The sequence below is a fragment of the Helicoverpa armigera genome, chromosome 9 (assembly GCF_030705265.1).
Source record: "Helicoverpa armigera isolate CAAS_96S chromosome 9, ASM3070526v1, whole genome shotgun sequence".
Classification (NCBI taxonomy): Eukaryota; Metazoa; Arthropoda; class Insecta; order Lepidoptera; family Noctuidae; genus Helicoverpa; species Helicoverpa armigera.
The window spans coordinates 7,958,340-7,977,812 of NC_087128.1; the positions used below are offsets into that span (position 1 = coordinate 7,958,340).

A 19,473-nucleotide genomic window follows, 5' to 3' on the forward strand; every position below is an offset into this window, starting at 1 on the left:
TCAAATTACATGTCACTAAATGGGCAATTTAAATAAATTGCGGTGTACAAATAAGTAATTTATATTTCACAGTCCCAATCGACGCTTAGCGTGGTTTAAAAACACTATTTGTGCACGATATGTTTGCAATTCGATTCTCAAATTACTTAAGTAGGTATAAAACTGTGTAGATCAGTTTAATAAGTATTAGTATTTCTACTACCAGATGACCAAACTTATAACAAAATTATTCCCTACTGTATTATACACGAACACAAACGTAGTACCTAACACCTATATAAAATTATAACCTTCCACAGAAATACAATTGCAAAGCTTCAGAAAGCTCCTCGGTAGTTCATAAACGGCTTTATAACACAAAGCTCGCATCCAGGTGTCAAGGCTTAAACATTAACAATACACCAGTTTGTCTGCGCCAACCTTCCCCTTTCAGCCCGGCTTTCATAACTCACTACAAACTATAAAGCTCGGGGAAGCTCACTCTTTCACTACTATAGTTATAGAAAGAGAACAATGATGTTCGACATCGACACCAATACGAGTTATAATAGGCCATAATAATGCATGGACGAAAGTGCAGTGCGTCGCAACTTTCTCCATATGAGCTTTGACAATATGGCAACCTCAGATCGAAGAAAATGGCAACTTATTATATTTTATAGACGATTGTTAAGCACAAGTTTATTGGAAAGATATAATTAGTATAATAATTAAATTAATTGTATTACGGGACTAGGCGTTGTATCTCTGTTGGGATGACGCTTGCGACCCCGAATTATACCTTAGTTTTGATAAATACTTAAACCAATTTTGCAAATCATATTTTTTGGAACCTTTTTGTACTGTACGTGGAAAACAATTACAACGGGTATATCTGTGTTTATTTTAGTTAGATAATAAAGACCAGTATAATAAGGACTACTTACTTATTTAAAACAAGTTTATTGCTCACCGTATTTTTATGTTCGCACGCAGAAATACAATATAATTCCCATACAATAGGCATAATAAGCAAGACACTTGTTATAAACGGGTTAATTACGAGAGGAAAAACAGCGTGACACTGCATTTTTTGTTACGACATCTTGTGTTGATATCACTTCGACAATAGTCGGAAGCAAATGTATTTTTTGTTATCTTTATGAAAATCAACACCACATTACCTAAGTGGTCATCATTGCATCGTATGACGAAAAACACCAATGCCAATGTGTTTTTCAAAAGGTTGTACCGTTCGTTATTACTGAGGGCAAAAAAACAATGTATAGGTAGGTTTCTGAAATGCATACCTACTTATTGCACAATGTATTTACTCAGCAGTAAATAATTGTATTGGCAAATAAATTCCGACAAAAGTTTCGTAATTAAATCAGATCGTATTCAATGACCCGTGCAAATTACAATACTCAAGTTATTTAAATAGGTACACCCCACAAACGGCAAGAACAGATAATTTTATTCAAATTATCACCCAAAGAGTAAAAATAAACTTGATAGGGTTAAAAATAACGTACCCTACTGACCGACCCGTTACGGTATATTGCGTAAACGGTGTTAAAAGTTTCGAATGCGGTCCGCGTCCCAAAATACCTGGGCCAAGTTCCCGGGTCCGCTGGGTTCAGCGTCCGACACGCGTGCGGCGGTCACCAGACGAACGGACGGACGTAATACGACACGACGTGTTAATGTACCCCGCACGTGACACGTCCAATGCAAACGTGATTTGGATCAAATTCAATGGTACGCTACACACAAATAAAGTTATTACACTATTTCACGTAATTCTAGAATTAATTTGTATTGTTGTCAAAATGCGTAGGCATCAACGATATATTTGTCTAATGGTTGTAACTTTCTAATTAATTTTCAAAAACTTTTGTAAGCAAACAAACAAATACAATAAATTATTCCGAAGTCAATTTATTACAGAGGTTTTTGACCAAACATTTATCAGACTGGAACTAATTATTTTGTTCCATGTTCTTCGAGTTTCAGTTGTTGTCGGAGTATGTAATTATAATTAGAAGTTTAAGTTCTTATTTCTGATACTTTTGCAGACTTTCTCTCAAGAATTTGTGTTAATTAATTTTAATTAGATTGACGTGAAATACTGTATCTGTATTTCAATTACAACTGTTTAAATGTCCATGAATTAGCAAAGAATGACGGCGATCTTCCATTATATATGATGAAACAGGGATTTGCGTAATTGCCTATTACCTGCATAATTATTATTATGTGGTAGATTCTTACTGAGTAGGCCTTGTTATAGCTATTAAAAGGCTGTAATAACCTCCTTCCGCAATCATGAGCCTTTAATTATTCATCTCTTGAGATTGACTGGAGTACTGCTGGGGTATCTTATTAACTTTTTTAACTCAATTACCCTTAGCGATTTGCTGAATTTGTTCGACCCTTAGATAAGAGATAAATCTTGCCCAAAACTCTCACTTTTTAATAGAGGAGCGAGAAGGTATACGCCCTTAGAAGTGTCTAATCTAAAAATACTTGTCTAACTTCGACTGTCGATTGATTACCAATTTAGCAGTAGATATGCGTAAAGGCATGCACTTAACTAAGTTAGCAAATTGCTTGGTATTTGCGTTAAGTTGAAGTTGCGCAAGTTATCTTGACGATTGAACATTGGACTTTGTTATATATTTCTACTTGTGTCAATCGTGATTATTGAAAATATGCTTAGATCAGCACATTAAGTACAAAATAATTTCATTTTTTATTTTCTTATAAGTAGCAGGGGAAAGAAAAGTAATCCCAGTAATCGCAGTGTAATCGCTTATAAGCGATTCACTTCTTTTCTCTGGCTGTAAATCCCTTTTCATTTGGGGTCAGCCCTCCTCATACATTTACTCCACAAGCCACAATTTTATTATGTCTGAGGGTCCACATTAATTGTTTTGAGGTCACTCTTAATGGTCTAGCTCTGAGTGGCCAGTGGTCGAACGACCTCTTTGCTTGATTACAAGGAAACGACCAAAAACTGTGATTAAATATTTTTACCCGACTGCGCCACGCAAAGAAGGGTAATGCATTTATGAGCCTTTGAATACATGTTGTACTTTTGTGGTACTCGTATAGTGTGGGCCGATTTTGACAAATTGACACATATTTACGACCAGCTCAATTCCAATTCAAAATGTATGTCAATCAAAGCATTAATCGCACTTACTCAAAACTGAGTTTCAACCATCATTTCACCACTTTTGAAGTCCAAAACATACTTCCCACTTTCCGTTCCCCTATCGTAGGGTCCCAAAAAATAAAAGTTAATGTCCCTTGTCACGAGGACTAATGTTGGTTACAAATGCGACGCGATAACACTTGCTACGAAATTACCAGTAGTTTCACAGTTTGGGCTTTCACGCTGAATCGCTTTTTCTGGACCGTCCTACAGTTTTTCGACACGTTAGGAGCAAAATGCTGTAATTAATTGAAGGATTTTGTAGCCAGGCGCAAGTGTAAAAAATCTAACGTAGAAGCCTAATGGTCTAAAATCCTAGTATTTATCTTAGACTTTTTATTCCTTTATTGTACAATACCTTTATAAATCGTCCGCTATGAATAAGCCGACATGGATGGATGTTCATACATCCATCAATTTTGAGAATATTTCAGTAACTTAGACAACGCCTACATTTTTGAATACTTACCTACCTACTTAATTATATAACCATACCACACCAATTTTAACATATTTTATATTTAAGTATTACCATTTACATACTGATAAAATTGTAATAAAACCTGAAATATCTAATATTAGTCTGTAACTTGTTTCAGAATGCCAGCGCTCCGGTTGCTGGGGCGAAAATGGCTGGCAGCCTCAGACGACCTCGTGTTTCCGAGCATCTTCGAACTACTATTCAGATTTGTTTGGTAAGTACTTAATTATCTTCTGTATATTATGAAATCTGTCTCTAATCTATTCAAACAAGACTTACAGATTTTACACATTTATATTAGTAGCCAATGCTAGCTGTTTTTTTCCCGACTTTTAACCACCGTCCCCGAGGAAATTCTTCCCGTATCCGTCTGAAATATACCTAGCTTATTTTACTCAGGGATACTATACTTAGCTTCCTAATTGTGACAGATTTTTTCCAAATCGGTTATAATTTCGAAGCCTTTAAGATACAAACAAAAATATGTTTTTTCTGTTTTACATATTAGTGTACGCAGGTAGATTTTTTTCAATAAAACAGTTAAATACGTTCAAAGTTAATAGGAAGCTTGACTCCAGCGAATATATAAGGTTAGTGACCGGCCGACACCTTTGGCACAGATGACGATGAAGTAATACTTACACCGGTTTATGCTGTCCTGGTATATTAAAAACAGTTCCGTTGCCAAGTTTCGATTAATTCCAATTAATGAATGGAAATTTGTTTATTAAAAAAAAAAACTTAATTTTCATTTAAAATGAATAAAATAGGAAGAAATTAATCGAACGCATTTTTGTTCAAAGACTAAATTAAATAATCAATTACGCTTCTGTTTAACACGTGATTATTATTTATCCGTTACCTATATCATATATGTATCTATAATAAATAAGAACAAAAAGTAGTTACAGGGGAGAACGACGTCCGTTATCAATTATTTATTGACATCAACATAATGATGGGATTTTATATGAATGGATATTTACAACATTATTATAAACAAATCAATGTAGTCTGCAAATTGTAATTAATGCTTTACACCAAATACCAAACATATTTTTATGTTAAGGATAAATATTATCAATAAAAGTACGGTACCTGTTCTTAAAACAAAAAGATACATAATTGCATATGGTTAATTAATTTATAATTATAATAAACAAATGCAACGTACTGTTTTGTATGTTGTTCAGTCACAACAAAAGCAAATAAGGTTAGGTACACGTCATTTAAAGTTCGAACGGAAATTCAAATTAGGAATGCATATTCTAGCCTCAGATCAATATTCTAGCTATATAAAACAAAAAACACGCGCAAATTATGACAGTAGGTACCTTATATACAACTATGCTATATTGTACATTTTATTTCCTCTATCTAAAAGGAAATATAACATTTAGAACTAGCTAAGTGAATGCTCTATTATCGACGAGGTAAAAGGCGAGTGGTAAACAATAAAATAGCCATTGACTGGAGTAGCGGCCATAAACTAAACAGACCACAATACTCAACGATCATAACCTACGAATGATATGCGAAATCTCATAAGCTTTCGTATCTAAAAATATCTGCGCTATTCTGAGTTATTATGAACCTGTCCTACTTTGACGAAACCGTTCTGTAATGGTACATCCACCTACTTATATTTCTATTATAGGTAGTTACTTATATTTTGGTAATTTATTACTTCATGCTTAAGGTCGTCTAAAAATAAATGAGTATTTTTAACGCAATTAACAAAAACAGTTCTATATTTACTCCGGACTAAATATAGGTTCGAGTTGGTCGAAAACATGGAAATACAATGACATCCATTTAAACATGACAGTTACCTACTTCTTGTGACCGCGATATGTGAGGATATTTGAGGCCGAGGAGTTACATCAGTGACTCACTTTCACCAGCCAGTTCTATCTTAGATAAATAATTAAAAGATATTGCATGAACTAATCAGCTGTGTTCGATTTTCAAAATAAGTAATTTAGATATCGAACACGTCCCCTAAGTGAATAGACAACTATTCAAATGAACGAATGATAACAATGTTTGCCATGACTTGATGCAAATTGTAGATTTACGATATTGGCATAAAACAAAAGTAGTTCCAACATTGCCGATAGAATAGTTCGGCATAAAAACTTTGCCAATAAATTGAATTTCCTTAAGCATAAACCGATACATAATATTCGATAAAACGCTCTCTTCGCGAATAGCGTTTGACAGCAAGTGTAAAAAGAAAGAGCTAGAATATAAATTTCTCTGAATCGGAATAAAAACTTGTAAACTAAAAGGAAAAGTTGTAAAGAATATCATGAAAGAAACTAATTTAGTCTTCCCTTCATCAAATTCAATAACAATGATGAAATTAATGAAGGTTTCATTGAATCAACAGAGTCCAGCGTCCAGTGAGTTGAATAAGAATAAAATTCTGAGAAATTTTTGAAAAGATAATATTAACGTTTTCTGGGCTCTTTTTAGATCGTAAATATAATTCGAGAAAACCGATTTGAGGGTAAACACAGTCTCGATTTGTTGTTCAAACATGGAGCATAGACCTTCGGCACTCGTAGCTCACTTGTTGCGAACCACATTAATATGAATGAGCTTTCCCTCCCAATTCTGGCTCGCAATTTCTCTGCACTTCAGTCGACCTTCGAATCTCGGCATGATTGCTCCGTAATGGGTTTTAAATTGTCGCAATATCCAGCGCTTGATTGACCGTTCGCTATTACGTTTGTAGCCTAAATTATTCAATGAGAGAATTACGACTTTTTGTAAAAACCGATTTAGGTCACTAGGCTTCAATATTTACGCTTTTGTTGTACAAAAAATGTTAACTTTCTTTATTTGAGCAACAATTTATTTTGTATTCGTTGGTCTCGTTAGCGCTACAGACGTTTGATGTGAAGTTCCACACATACGGCTTTCTTTCCATTGAGCACGGCATACCATTCATCACAGTTTCATTAGGCTGTTTATTTACAAGATACATCAGCTTGATTTAGGTTGAAAAACACTTTTGATGTTTCGCGAGACGTCAAAACAATGCTCTTTGTGGCCGGATTATGTTTTTGGCTTTTACTGTTGATGGGATTTCTAGAAACGTCTTACTTACTTTGCTTAATTTTACAGAAGAAAAATGTTATTTAAGTCATTCCTTCCTTAACAATTTTTCCAAAGCAAGATTTTTTATATTTATTTTTACTTTTGTCCACAGGCTAGTGCTAATAGCTCTAGTAGCGGAGGTCCTATATCCAGTCACATGGCAGTGCCAGTCAGAGGGCTGGCAGGGCGGGGCGTTCGTGAGGTTGTACCTCTGCGGGACTCTCGCGCTGCAGGCCGCACTCATGCTGCTGTTGGCAGCCCTGGCTCTGCAGTCCGCGAGAGGCACCATCACAGACATCGATGCTAGGAAGATGGTGTCACCACTGCTTCTTATAAAGTAAGTACCTGGCTTCAATGGAAGAACTGCTGACCTGAATAACGATCCTACTCAATGTGCATACCAAAACATGAAATGAAGTCACTTAATCCGTCCATTTGGTTCCAAGAGCCCTTGGTAATGAATAAAAGCGATATGCGTGACCGAGAGCTCCCTACAGGGCTTAAGAGATCGCAAAATAAATAATAAACAAACGATGCAAATATTTACTCTGCTTTTTATAACAAGCACTGACGGAAATCAAACAATAAATAAAATCCAATATAAATCTTGTTTATTGTTATTTTCTAGTAAATAAATAAACATAACTTAATCATTTTCTGCGTAGATATAAACAGTGATGCTGGCTTGTTTACGTTTTCAGGTCGGAATAGAAGTGTTATAAATATAACTGTTAACACCTAACGCTCGTTGTATTTTCTCTCTTCACAAAACGTGGTTAATATTACTTTCTCTATTGAACGTAGCTGGTGCATTAGGAGTGGCAATAAGTTTCTAATCTGAGGCGCTAATAACCCACAATAGTTGAGCGTACTCACGTCACCGCTACTCATAACTCTTAATCATTTACTAAGAATATAACTCGCGTGCTACAGTGTTACACTCGGGGACAAAGAAACAATAAAACAATAAAGATGTGAAAACTTTTGTAAGCGAGTTGCGAAATGGCCAGCGAGCCCAAAACTTGCAGAAGTAGGTTTGTTGTGTTCCGCATTTTTTGTGCTCGCCATCACACCGCGCCTGGTGTTGGCACACATTTGTATTCTGGCATAGTTCGATTCGTTAATTAAAATAGCATGAGTGATTGGCGGATTTATTAACTCTTGGTTTACTAGCATCATCAATTTAGAATATCAGTCAACATTCGTTAAAGTTTATTATGAGTGTTACAGGCTCATATTGCTATGTAACCTCAGAATACTTTGGCGTTATCTCTCCATCCCTACATTGGTGTAATGTTCGACACTATAATATACTATTTTTAAGCTAACTACCTATATTTTTAAGTAGAGCGTCGTTATCATAATAAATGTAACATTGCAAAGCAAGACAACAATACACTAATAGATGTTCTTCAATCTTGACCTACTATTGGAATGCTGATATCCTGACACATAAGTCATAACAATTTATCTCTGTGAACTGTTGTGAAAGAGATAGGATTGAATGAACCTGAAATATTTTGTCTAATTGCTTATGAAATGTACATGAATAGATAAGAATTTTATTAGGGCTGCCCCAAAATAAATATTAATATTCAGGCAACATTTTGCTCAAAATAATGTAAATCCTCCTAATAATAAACTAGCACAAACTCATCACAACAAAGTAGACTGACAAGGAAACTTTTGTCTTCCATCTGCTCACTCACCTGAATTTTACGACCATCCTCACATAAACGTTTTATTGCAGAGTGCTGTTAGTGTTCCCAGAAACCGCCCTGAACGTCATGGGTACCATGTGGATGTTCTGCGAAGTTATACAATGCTCCGTCGAAGACAAGTTCTCCAGCATAGTCATACAAAGTGAGTAACTGTTTCACGGCCCTACAGAGTAAATTAGCGCGCCCTTTGTGGACCGCCTTTCAGCGAAGCACAATGAACGGCTTTTACTCCGAGACTGTACATTTTGTATGATTTATTCCCTTTTGTGAAAGAATTTAATTATTCATTATTATGTTCTTAGCTTTTGTGATCAATCAAAGTCTTGGGTCTTGGCTGCTGAATAGGCTACAGTTAATTATTAATGTTGGTTTAATTAGATATGAAGTTGAATTATGTTCAGTTACCTTCCTAAGAACAATTTACCATGGAAATGATACAAAAGACTTTATATAAGCTTACATTTTAAATTTTTTCGCAGGTATAGTCCTATTCAACTGGGTACAGCTAGGCCTGACGGTGTTCGGCCTATTCATGGTGTTCGATCCCCTGGGCTCAGTGAACTATGGCGACATGCAAGACACGCCCAACCAGGTTCGACACCATAGGAAGGTCACGGGATTATGGTCGAGGAGGTTCCGATGGGCCTTCTGTTGGCTGAAGAGAGATGAACATGGAAAGGAAGCTTTTCAACAAGTCGCAGGTAATATTCCATTTGCAGGTCCTTAGTAGAAGGTCTATTGGTTTCTTTAGTTCTCACTAACTGACTGACTCTCTCACTGACTCTCGTCAGTAAAACCCAGTGGGGCCCACTAGGGCCAAACCCTGTGGGATTGTTCTTAATAGTTATCGCGGCAAAAAAGGTCTATTAGATTGTGTTTTTAGGGTCTCTGCATACTGGCATATTTGCTAAGAGTCAGGATCTCGACATTTGTTACCTATTTTGTGAAGTTTTCTGTAAGCAAAGGCCGCTCTATTTATTTCAGCAATCCACAATACAATTCCGGAGACATATTTGATTACGTGAAAGTAAACAAACAGCCGACCTTTTCGCCCTACACAAATGTTCCGCTCTGATTACTGTAATCGCGTACACTATAATGCCACTACTTTACGTAATCGCTTTCCTCATTATTTTAATCCCAAACTGGAAATTTTGTAAATTAACAACGGAAGGATTAATTTACAAAGTCATTAAAAAAGGATTGTTCCTGGCTCGAAATAACGGAAAATCAAAAACTCGCACATAATATCGTTAAAGATCATGGAAGATTGAGTTATATTTATAAAAGCATTATCAAGATAAAGTTGCAAATAAATTGAATACAAATCTCAGCAAAAACGGTCATTTGCAAAGTGGTTGAAAGAAAAACCAGATTATTCAAACAGATACCGTTCCGCGCAATTTATCTGCATCAAAATGAGAAAACTTTTGAAACCGACCATTCATTCCAACTCTAAGTTGAATTTTATTATTTTCCTGAACCATTTAGCGTTGAAACTCCACCTGGTAGTTTTAATGAAGATACAGAGTACCTATAAATCGAGTTTTTGACAGCTGTCAAGCAACTGACGCCATCTTGAATTCCATCATACTCATCTTATCTCCTCTTTCCAGCTCTACTCAGTGCCCTATTCAGATCAACGGACCTAGTACCATCAGACGTGGTGGCCGGCTGCGTACTCCTCAGGGTACGACAGAAGAGAGAGACGAGAGAAATGAGGAGGATCCAAATGCTGAATGACGAAGAACCGATATATACCACGGATGTCAACAAGATATTTTCTGAGACCCCGCCGTGGATGAACTTGGAGGATGCCTTGCATTACTTGAGGCTGTCGATAGCAGCGTATGGATGGCCGTATGTGCTGTATCGACATTGCTTCACTGGTTTTTGCAAACTGGCGAGGCATTTGACCTGCTGTTGCTGTCGGTAAGTTCTTCTTAATTGATATTAAACTCTGGTCCTATATTACCGAAAATTACTTATTCTACTTTTCAGAGTAATCGTGTGTGAATGAATCTTAATACTTTTTTGTATGCACATATTTATCATCATTAGGTACAATAATTGATTGTCAATTGACAATCACATAGTCGTTAAGCTACTCTACTTATAAGATGTACTTTACTTTTCCAATGAAAGTGGTTTCTTTTAAATGAGGTGTTACAAGAACGACAATAAGGAAGCACAAGTAGGTAGGTACTAACGTCGATCCTATTTATAAAGCTGCACTAAACTTCCGTCATATAGGGTCATTTCGCCTGTTCGCGACCATCGCCCAGTTCGCGTCCATTTTGCCGATCTCCTTTAAAAAAACTTCGAAAACAAGATAATTAACACACCAATCAAACGAAAGATCATTACCGCTAATACGTTAATGTATAAGAGGCACGCACAGATAGACAAAAGTTCTGTGCGTCCAACCAATCCTTTTAGAAAAAATAATTAGTCTAGGCTCTTCAACAAGAAAGCGCAAACACGTTGAATTTTAGATAAAAATTAGTGTGCAGCGGCGTGTTTGATGGTAAGTTTTATATTGTTTTATGTGAATTTTAGGATAGATAGCTATTTCTACAGTTTAATGATGAATAAAGGTATAATGTTTTTTATGAATTTGGTAATGTTTTTTATATTTAACGAATAAAATAAGGTGGACGCGAATTACTACATCGAATTTTACAAAACTTCCACTTTGCGTCCACAATGGACGCGAACTAAAACTATCCTCTATACTAATAAACCAAATTGCGTCCACTGTTTTCGTTAAATACTTGCTTATAAAAAATAATTAAAACATGGGTACTGTTTAATATATTAAGATTAAACAGTAAATTTTTTAATTTTTTTTGTTATTTTAAATTAAAAATCAACATTATCATCATTTAAAATTCACTTTAAAAAAATAAAAATAATTTTTCTCAACATTGGTTTAAGTAACTTAAAATTAGGCAATTAATTTTGCAACTTGAAAAATAAACAGTAATCAGTTCAGTTAATTTTAGCCTAAAATCACAGGGAAAGACCCGCGTTGATTATAGTAAGTTTTTGGCCATATTAAATTAACAAACCAATATAACAATTTTGTGTCAACATACAACTAAAATAATTGTTGAGTCAATAAATTATCAGACAAGGTAGCATATTCTTGGCATATTTTTTTTATCGATTTATTCTTCTCTCGAATATCATTTAATGCTTTCTTTAAGTCTTCTTCTGTGTATGTTGTCTTTTTCTTCTTTTTTCCTGTATCCGAAGAACTTATCTTAAATGAAATTACTTAATATATTAAGATTAAACAGTACATTTTTTTTATTAAGATATATACGTGGTTATAATTAAATTATATTTTTTTTATGAAGATATATACGTGGTTATAATTAAATTATAATTAAATATTTAAATTATAATTATAATTTAATTATAACCACGTATATATCTTAATAAAAAAAATTACTGTTTAATCTTATTTTAAGTTACTTAAACCAATGTTGAGAAGAATTATTTTTATTTTTTAAAGTGAATTTTAAATGATGATAATGTTGACTTTTAATAATTAAGTTTATTGTTAAATAAAGAAATTGATCTAATACAATCTTTCTTTATTAATTCTTAAAAAAATCACCCCTATATTCCTTTTCTAAGCTACTGGTCGCGAACTGGACCATGGGTGGACGCGAATTGGATTTTGTGGACGCAAACTGGGTAAAACGCCTAATTTTGAGGTTTATCGATTTAAATAGAAAACGTAAGATATTTCTAATACAACTGAAAGTTAATCTTAAAATAGAGTATATAAGGAATACATTACACAAATTTGACATGGAAATGAGTGCTGGAGCATTTTTATTATCGCCGTCAAACTTGCCAACTGCACTAAATGGTCGCCAACAGGCGAAATGACCCTAATACGCGACGTTTATTTTGAGTTTATGCAATCTCAGACAATTGCTTCTCTTATTCACTATTATGATAATCCTACCTCAGATTATCTGTTCAAGGAATGAAATAATGAGGATTTATTTAAATATCTTCTTTGATCGATATCAAAGATTGAAATGAACATGGACGGTTGCTAATAAGCAGTTGAGGTATTGTTAGCTGGATAATAAATCTAGTGTCGATATCATATATAAATGTCATTTTTATCATAAAACAATAAATCTACATTTATAGGTAAATAATTTTAACTTATGCGAATCTAAATAGCATAAAAATAAAATACGATACTTTATTTGTCATACAAAATTTTAAAGCACACTCTAAACTTTGCACAATAATTCAAAATGATAGTCGTAAGTTCGGAATAAAATGTCTTTTGAACTTTAAACGTGCTTGCAGTACGAAATTTTCGAATACTATTTTATGTAGGTATCAAAAATAAAAGGCGAATGAGTCGTGCATTATTTATGGAAAGTGCACGTTAGTCAGAACGTAACAATAGGTACCTATGTACTGTCTGATGTCATGCTTCATCATACCTATTGATTTATTTCCGTAGGTAAAGAACTCATCATGTTCCTTTAATTATGCCTTAGGGTATTTTTCAATGACTAAGTATTTTGGATTTAAAACTTTTTGGATTTACCGTTACTAATATTTTACTTTTTAACTAACGCTATGTTATCGAGATAACACACGAACTGAAAACGTACCACGTTTCTGTTTGGGTTTAATTCCATTTCATAAGCTTTCTGGCTTATCGTAATATAGGTTAATTCACTTTATTATAAAGCCACCGACAACAAAATAAAATATAAACAATCGGACCTTATACGATTCTATGTATGGGGTAGGCGTTTCAGCCGAATTGTACTGACGACCGTGTCACCGGTGGAAAATAAAATATTCGAATAAAAGCAAAGCTCACAAAATGGATGAAAGTATTTCCATTCATTCACTAATAATGTCATCAGTAACGATTGCAATTTATCCTAACAAATGAATCGTCATTAATCAGGCATTCTGTTAAGCTTACACGTTGGCTGTTCAAATAACTAATTACATTTCAACCTTATCCTGTCATTAGCGCAATTAGGCTTTTGAACGAAAGGTGCTAATCAAATGATATGAGTGCAGGTGAACCAAGTTGACTAATCTATACCTACCTACCTACTTATTATAAAAACGCGTAAAACGCACCTACATTTGTGTTTACCTCATTCCCACAAGGAAAGAATCGCAAAGGATTTGATGAAACTTGACAGAAAAATATAGACTATACATCAGAGTAATGTATAGGTACAGACTACTTTTCGGGTGAAACTGCCTGGCAGAAGATTGTTTGGTATGAAAATACGTCACATTCTCTCTATTTGCTCTATAAGTTTAAATATCAAGAACCGAATAAAAGTACTTTTGACAGGCACACACATCGTAATGTAACACTAGCAGAATTTTCTACACATTATGTAACCAATACACAAAACGTTACACGTGTGCTGACTAGCATAACAATTGAACGCTTGTAAAAAAGGCCAAGTTCGTGAGACAAGGAACACCACCTGTCTACACGGTCAAGTTCAAATGCATTTGCATTATACTCCGTCAGAAACCAAACAAATACCCACACATTTTCTCTAACAACAAAAAAGGCATAATGCTGTGAAAATGCTAATTTACACGTCTGTAAAAAAACTCAATGACAGCTTCAAATTATTATTTTTAACAAGCAAGTTTATGAGCCGAGACAGCGTCAAATTATACCGTAATGATGCGTCTACAGTTTTTGTATCGGCTTTTAGTCTATCATTATATTATCATGTCATCAGGCATTTTGTACGACTTTGACATTGGATTTCAATGCTGACGCCTATAAGTGCACAAAAAATATGACATCAAATTGTACTGTAATTGATAGGTTTCACTTCCTTTCTATGTATGATCGATTATACCTACAAAAAAAGTAAAATATATGTCATCAAAACGCGTAGAAACAAGTGCGTACTAATTTGAATGCTAATCTGGATCTTATCCATATCAATGTGGACTTTAAAACAGATGTTAAATATTACCTAAGTATATTGTAATGTTATCGCTATGACACAGAAAATCAAAGATAAAATACTTTCTAGAATTGCCTTGAACCCTTGAATCATCAGCAAAATTGCAAATCATGATGTAATTATGTGATAATCGTTCATTGTTTTCAATACGAGCCGGTAGTAATTCATTTATGACCTGATAATCTCTGCCTGACCATAAATTTTAAATACCTACCTTTATCGCGTGTAAATCTGTAGGAAAAAAATGTAGTACGTTTAATAAATTATGCTTGCACAGGTGGGAAATCCTCGGTTTGGTATCGGTAGCATTTCATACACAAACTTCATAATCGTACTGAAGTATCACTTAAATCAGTTCAATAAAGGATTACATTAATACTCGTAGGGGAGAGCGGGGCTGAAAGTGCCGATTTTGACAAATCCTTTTAAGATTCGGATAAAACAAGTACTATGTCTGAAAGTAGTGGTTCATCCTAAGCCAAATTTAATCTATTTTACGAATTTAACTTCAGATTTTGCACATTTTTAATAGTTTTTATGAAAATGCGATTTTTTTATACAGAGGCGGCAAGGCACTACCAACCCCAATATGGGGCAAGTTGTGCCGTAGCTGAGGTCGGTTGTGCCGTTGATAATGCTGGGAGTTTTATATGAATGAAAATTAATAAGAAAATTAAAACACATCAGTTTTATAATAATATATTTATTCGTTATATTTTTTAATATAAATCAACAGTTTTTAAAGTTTAATTGTATAATACTAAGTATTATAATAAAAAAAAAAACAAGGAAGCTTCTTATGTAATTATTCAAACATAAAAAACGTATTTTTAATCAATAGTTTGTACTTATTTTTATGCGAATGAGATCAATTATTATTAATATGTTCCAAAATTATTAACTTTTTAATCAGTCTCGAGTATTTTTAAGAAATAAAAAATATACCAAAACTAGTTACTCTCCAGGTGATTGATCAGAATAACAATTAGGACATACAAATGCTTGGTTTTCTTCATCTTCAATACATTGCAAATGGGCCCAATTCTTACATTCTCTGCATTCAATCCATTGTTCTCCAGGGGCAGAGTTAGAATAGGCATCACAACAAATGATACAGAACCATTCTTGTTCGTCATCAGAACTGTCGTCATCTTGCAATACTCTTCTCTTAGCGGGGTTTTTAGTCGGCTTTTTTGTTTGTTTACCCTTTCCCTTGCATTTTCCCGTCCCTTTTCCCTTAACCTTCTTTTTAGTTTCGCTTTCTTTTTTCTTCTTTTTACTAGCCTGTTCTTCTGCTAAAGCATTTTTCTCTGGAGTGTCCGTAAGAAAAGCTGTCTTTCTTTTACGTGCTTTAGTATGTCCAATTAGTCGGGGAGGTGCTTTAGGCAGTGGTCTTATTAGCTCTGGTGAGAAAACTGCTGCATTTTTATCTCCTGTGTTATTATCAACTGATTGAGGAGGCTGGAAACTGCATATTTTCTTTCTTTCATAATTGCTCGCGTAAATATAAACAATACTGAAACAATATAGGTTGGTTAGGGTTTGGTTGTGCCGCGGCACAAGCAGCCCCACATGAACGGCACATTTTACCCCGTTTATGATAGTGTGATATTTTGTCTCACATATAAAAAACACTGTACACAAAGCATTAAAATTACACTGCATAACAAACTAGGATAAATAACAAACATTTTACAAAAACTCACATATTAAAAGCACGAAAAATGCTAGCTTGAGACCAAAAAGTATTGAAACGAAAATCTAGACACACGGCAGTGTGTCCGCCAAGTTCGAGCAAAAAAAGCGACACACCGGCCGTGGGTTATATTACACGAACCATTTCGGGCCAAATTCGACCCCCCTGTAACTCAAAATCTACTTTATTTACGCATATCAAATTTCTAGTATCTGTTGAGACCCCCTCACTTATCTAAAATACAAAATTTAATTAATATACCTATTGTAGGTCTTGAGATATTGACGTCAGAAAATCGCTATTTTTACTATACACTCACTGACTGACTGACTGACTGACTGACTCACTCATCAAAAACCTAGACCACTTCCAATGATCGTATTGACTTGAAATTTGGCATGGAGGTAGGTCTTTATGTCAAGGTAAAGGGAAAAATCTGAAAATGGCCAAGTGTGAGTCGGTTTCAAAATAATGAAGGTGTTTTATACCCGGTGTAAATTTATACCCCTAAGGAACTAAAACGAACTAAATTTATCAATATTTATATAATATATCTTCGAATGGTCGTACCGATCTGAAATTCGTTACAAAGGTTTGTATTTAGTCAAAGTAAAGTAAAAATCTGAAAACGGCCAAGTGTGAATCACTTTCGAAAATAACGAATGTGTAACTTTGATCCACGAACATAATATATGATAACATGTTATGTCAGTCAGTTGGTACTAGTCCATTTAGTTAATCTAGTTCATTTCTTTGTAAGAAACATAGTGCATATAAAAAAATCTGAAAGATAGTATAAATGAGACATTTCTTTAACTAACTTCATCATCATCCTCCTCCTGCCCTTATCCCAATTTTATTTGGGGTCGGCGCAGCATGTTTTCTTCTTCCATCCGCTTCTATCTGCCGTCATCTCACAAGTAACATTCTTTCTTACCATATCTACTTTCACACAATCCATCCATCGTTTCTTTGGTCTTCCTCTTCCACTATATCCGTCCACGTTCATACTCATTACCTTCCTCACAACATGACTCTCATTCCTCCGCATCACATGCCCATACCACGACAGCCGGTTTCCACGCAGTTTTTCTGATACCGGCGCTACTTTCAAACTTCCTCTTATATACTCATTCCTCACTCTATCCATTCGCGTAACTCCACACATACCTCTTAACATTCTCATCTCTGCCGCATGCAATTGTCTTTCATTCGTCGCTTTTGTGGGCCAGCACTCTGATCCATACAAGACAGCAGGCCTGACCATACTCTTGTAAATTTTCCCCTTAAGTTTAAGGGGAATACGAGGGTCACAAGTTGTTCCCGTTACCTGCCGCCACTTCATCCATCCTGCGTTAATTCTGTGCGTAACTGTCCGATCTATTTCGCCATCACCCTGAATAAGCGAACCGAGATACCGGAAATCGGAGCAGACTGGAAGAAGTGCGTTATCCAGCGCTATGGCTTCAGGACTGGAGAGACCGCCGAAATCGCAGAACATGTATTCGGTCTTGGTTCTGCTGATTTTAAGCCAACATTCTCCAGTCTCTGTTGCCAACTCCCCAATCTGCTCTGGATCTCAGGTCCGTCTTCGCTAACCAGGACGATGTCGTCGGCAAACAGCATGCACCAGGGTGCCTCCTCCTGTATGTCCGCCGTCAAGGCGTCCATAATAAGCAGGAAGAGGTAAGGACTTAAAGCCGACCCTTGGTGCAGGCCCACAGCCACACTGAACTGGTCAGTATTGCCGGCCGACGATCGGACATAAGTACAGGACTGCCTGTACATCGCACGAACTAACTCCACATACTTCCCAGGCACACCTTTCTCTTTCATGGCCCACCACAACACTTCCCGAGGCACCCTATCATACGCTTTCTCAAGGTCAATGAACACCATGTGCAGATTCCTGTGCACACGTCTGTACTTCTCGCACAATTGGCGAAGTGCGAAGATGGCGTCCATTGTTCCTCGACCTGGCATAAACCCAAATTGGTTTTGGGTAATTTCACTCTCTTCTCGCACTCTTTTCTCTATCACTTTCTCCCATACTTTCATAGTATGCGACATGAGCTTTATCCCTCTATAGTTGCCGCAATCTTGCACATCCCCTTTATTCTTGAAGATGGGCACTAGCGAACTACTGCACCATTCTTGCGGGATGACTTCTTCATGCAGCAACTTATTGAATAATAAAGTCAGCCACATACATCCGTTCTTCTTTAACACCTTCCACACCTCAGCTGGTATATCATCAGGGCCCAAGGCCTTTCCATTCTTCATACTTCCAAGTGCTCTTTCTACCTCATCCATGCTAATTTCTCTTACCAATCCCTTATTTACTTGTGCCTCTTGGAGTATTCCATTCCAAACATTCTCTTCTTTAACTAACTTCATCATAAGAAAAAAATAAAATAAACAACCTTACAAAAATAAATGAAATCCCATCTAAAACAAAAATGTGAAAGACTGCCAAGTTCGATAATATGGGAATGCTTCGCCTATAAAAGAAGTGAGATCTGAATAAGTACCAAGTTCCGTACACATACCTCAGTTAAAAATAGTTAATTTTTAATGATGTTACTTGGCAAGTTTTAATAGAAAATTAAATACTTGATTCATTGCGTTTAGTAGGATTATAACAAGGTGTGTGAAAACTTGCCAAGTAACATCATTAAAAAGTAACTATTTTTAACTGAGGTATGTGTACGGAACTTGGTACTTATTCAGATCTCACTTCTTTTATAGGCGAAGCATTCCCATATTATCGAACTTGGCAGTCTTTCACATTTTTGTTTTAGATGGGATATTTACTTACGTGGCGCTGGAGGACCCTCACATGCAGTACGACTCGGTCCGCGTCGCTGACGCAACTAAAATGGCAGCCGCGTGTGCCCGACTGTCAGGCCTTACGCGACACAATACGATCGTATATATATCTATCTCTTTCTGTTTTTGAGATATTCGCGTCGGCACAATTTACCCCCGGCACTTTCAGCCCCGCTCTCCCCTACATAGCAATAACACAGTGAATCACGTATTCGTATGAATGCAAAGCTGACGAGAAACTGAAGTCTAAGCTAAAAATATGTAAATCCTACCTAAATCAGAAACGCTTTGATATCAGGATACTATTGTAATCCTCATGCCGTCTGATAAACTTTAAATATTCATAACTTAATCAGAGCCCAGTCATAACTTACCCTAACAAGACTGGGAGCCCAACCCGCTAGCCCAAGGCCTGCAAGTTGCTACCATAAATAATA

General features: G+C 35.6%; 1 protein-coding gene and 1 long non-coding RNA gene across 6 annotated transcripts in view; one reads left to right on the top strand and one right to left on the bottom strand.

The window, feature by feature from the left end:
* Inae (inactivation no afterpotential E) overlaps positions 1-19,473 on the top strand; it is a 100,397-nt gene that overhangs the window by 72,669 nt on the left and 8,255 nt on the right. For all 5 annotated transcript variants that reach the window (XM_064036361.1, XM_064036360.1, XM_064036362.1 and 2 more), the window contains exons 2-6: positions 3,799-3,894; positions 6,898-7,122; positions 8,536-8,648; positions 8,986-9,207; positions 10,123-10,438. In XM_064036361.1, coding sequence (XP_063892431.1) covers positions 3,800-3,894; positions 6,898-7,122; positions 8,536-8,648; positions 8,986-9,207; positions 10,123-10,438 — 971 coding nt within the window. In that variant the 5' untranslated portion in view covers position 3,799. The remainder of the gene's footprint in view (positions 1-3,798; positions 3,895-6,897; positions 7,123-8,535; positions 8,649-8,985; positions 9,208-10,122; positions 10,439-19,473) is intronic.
* Positions 15,719-19,165, bottom strand: LOC135117351 (uncharacterized). The gene is made up of 2 exons (XR_010276832.1): positions 19,026-19,165; positions 15,719-16,027 (listed from the first exon to the last, which is right to left on the bottom strand). It is a non-coding gene; the product is annotated as an uncharacterized LOC135117351 (long non-coding RNA).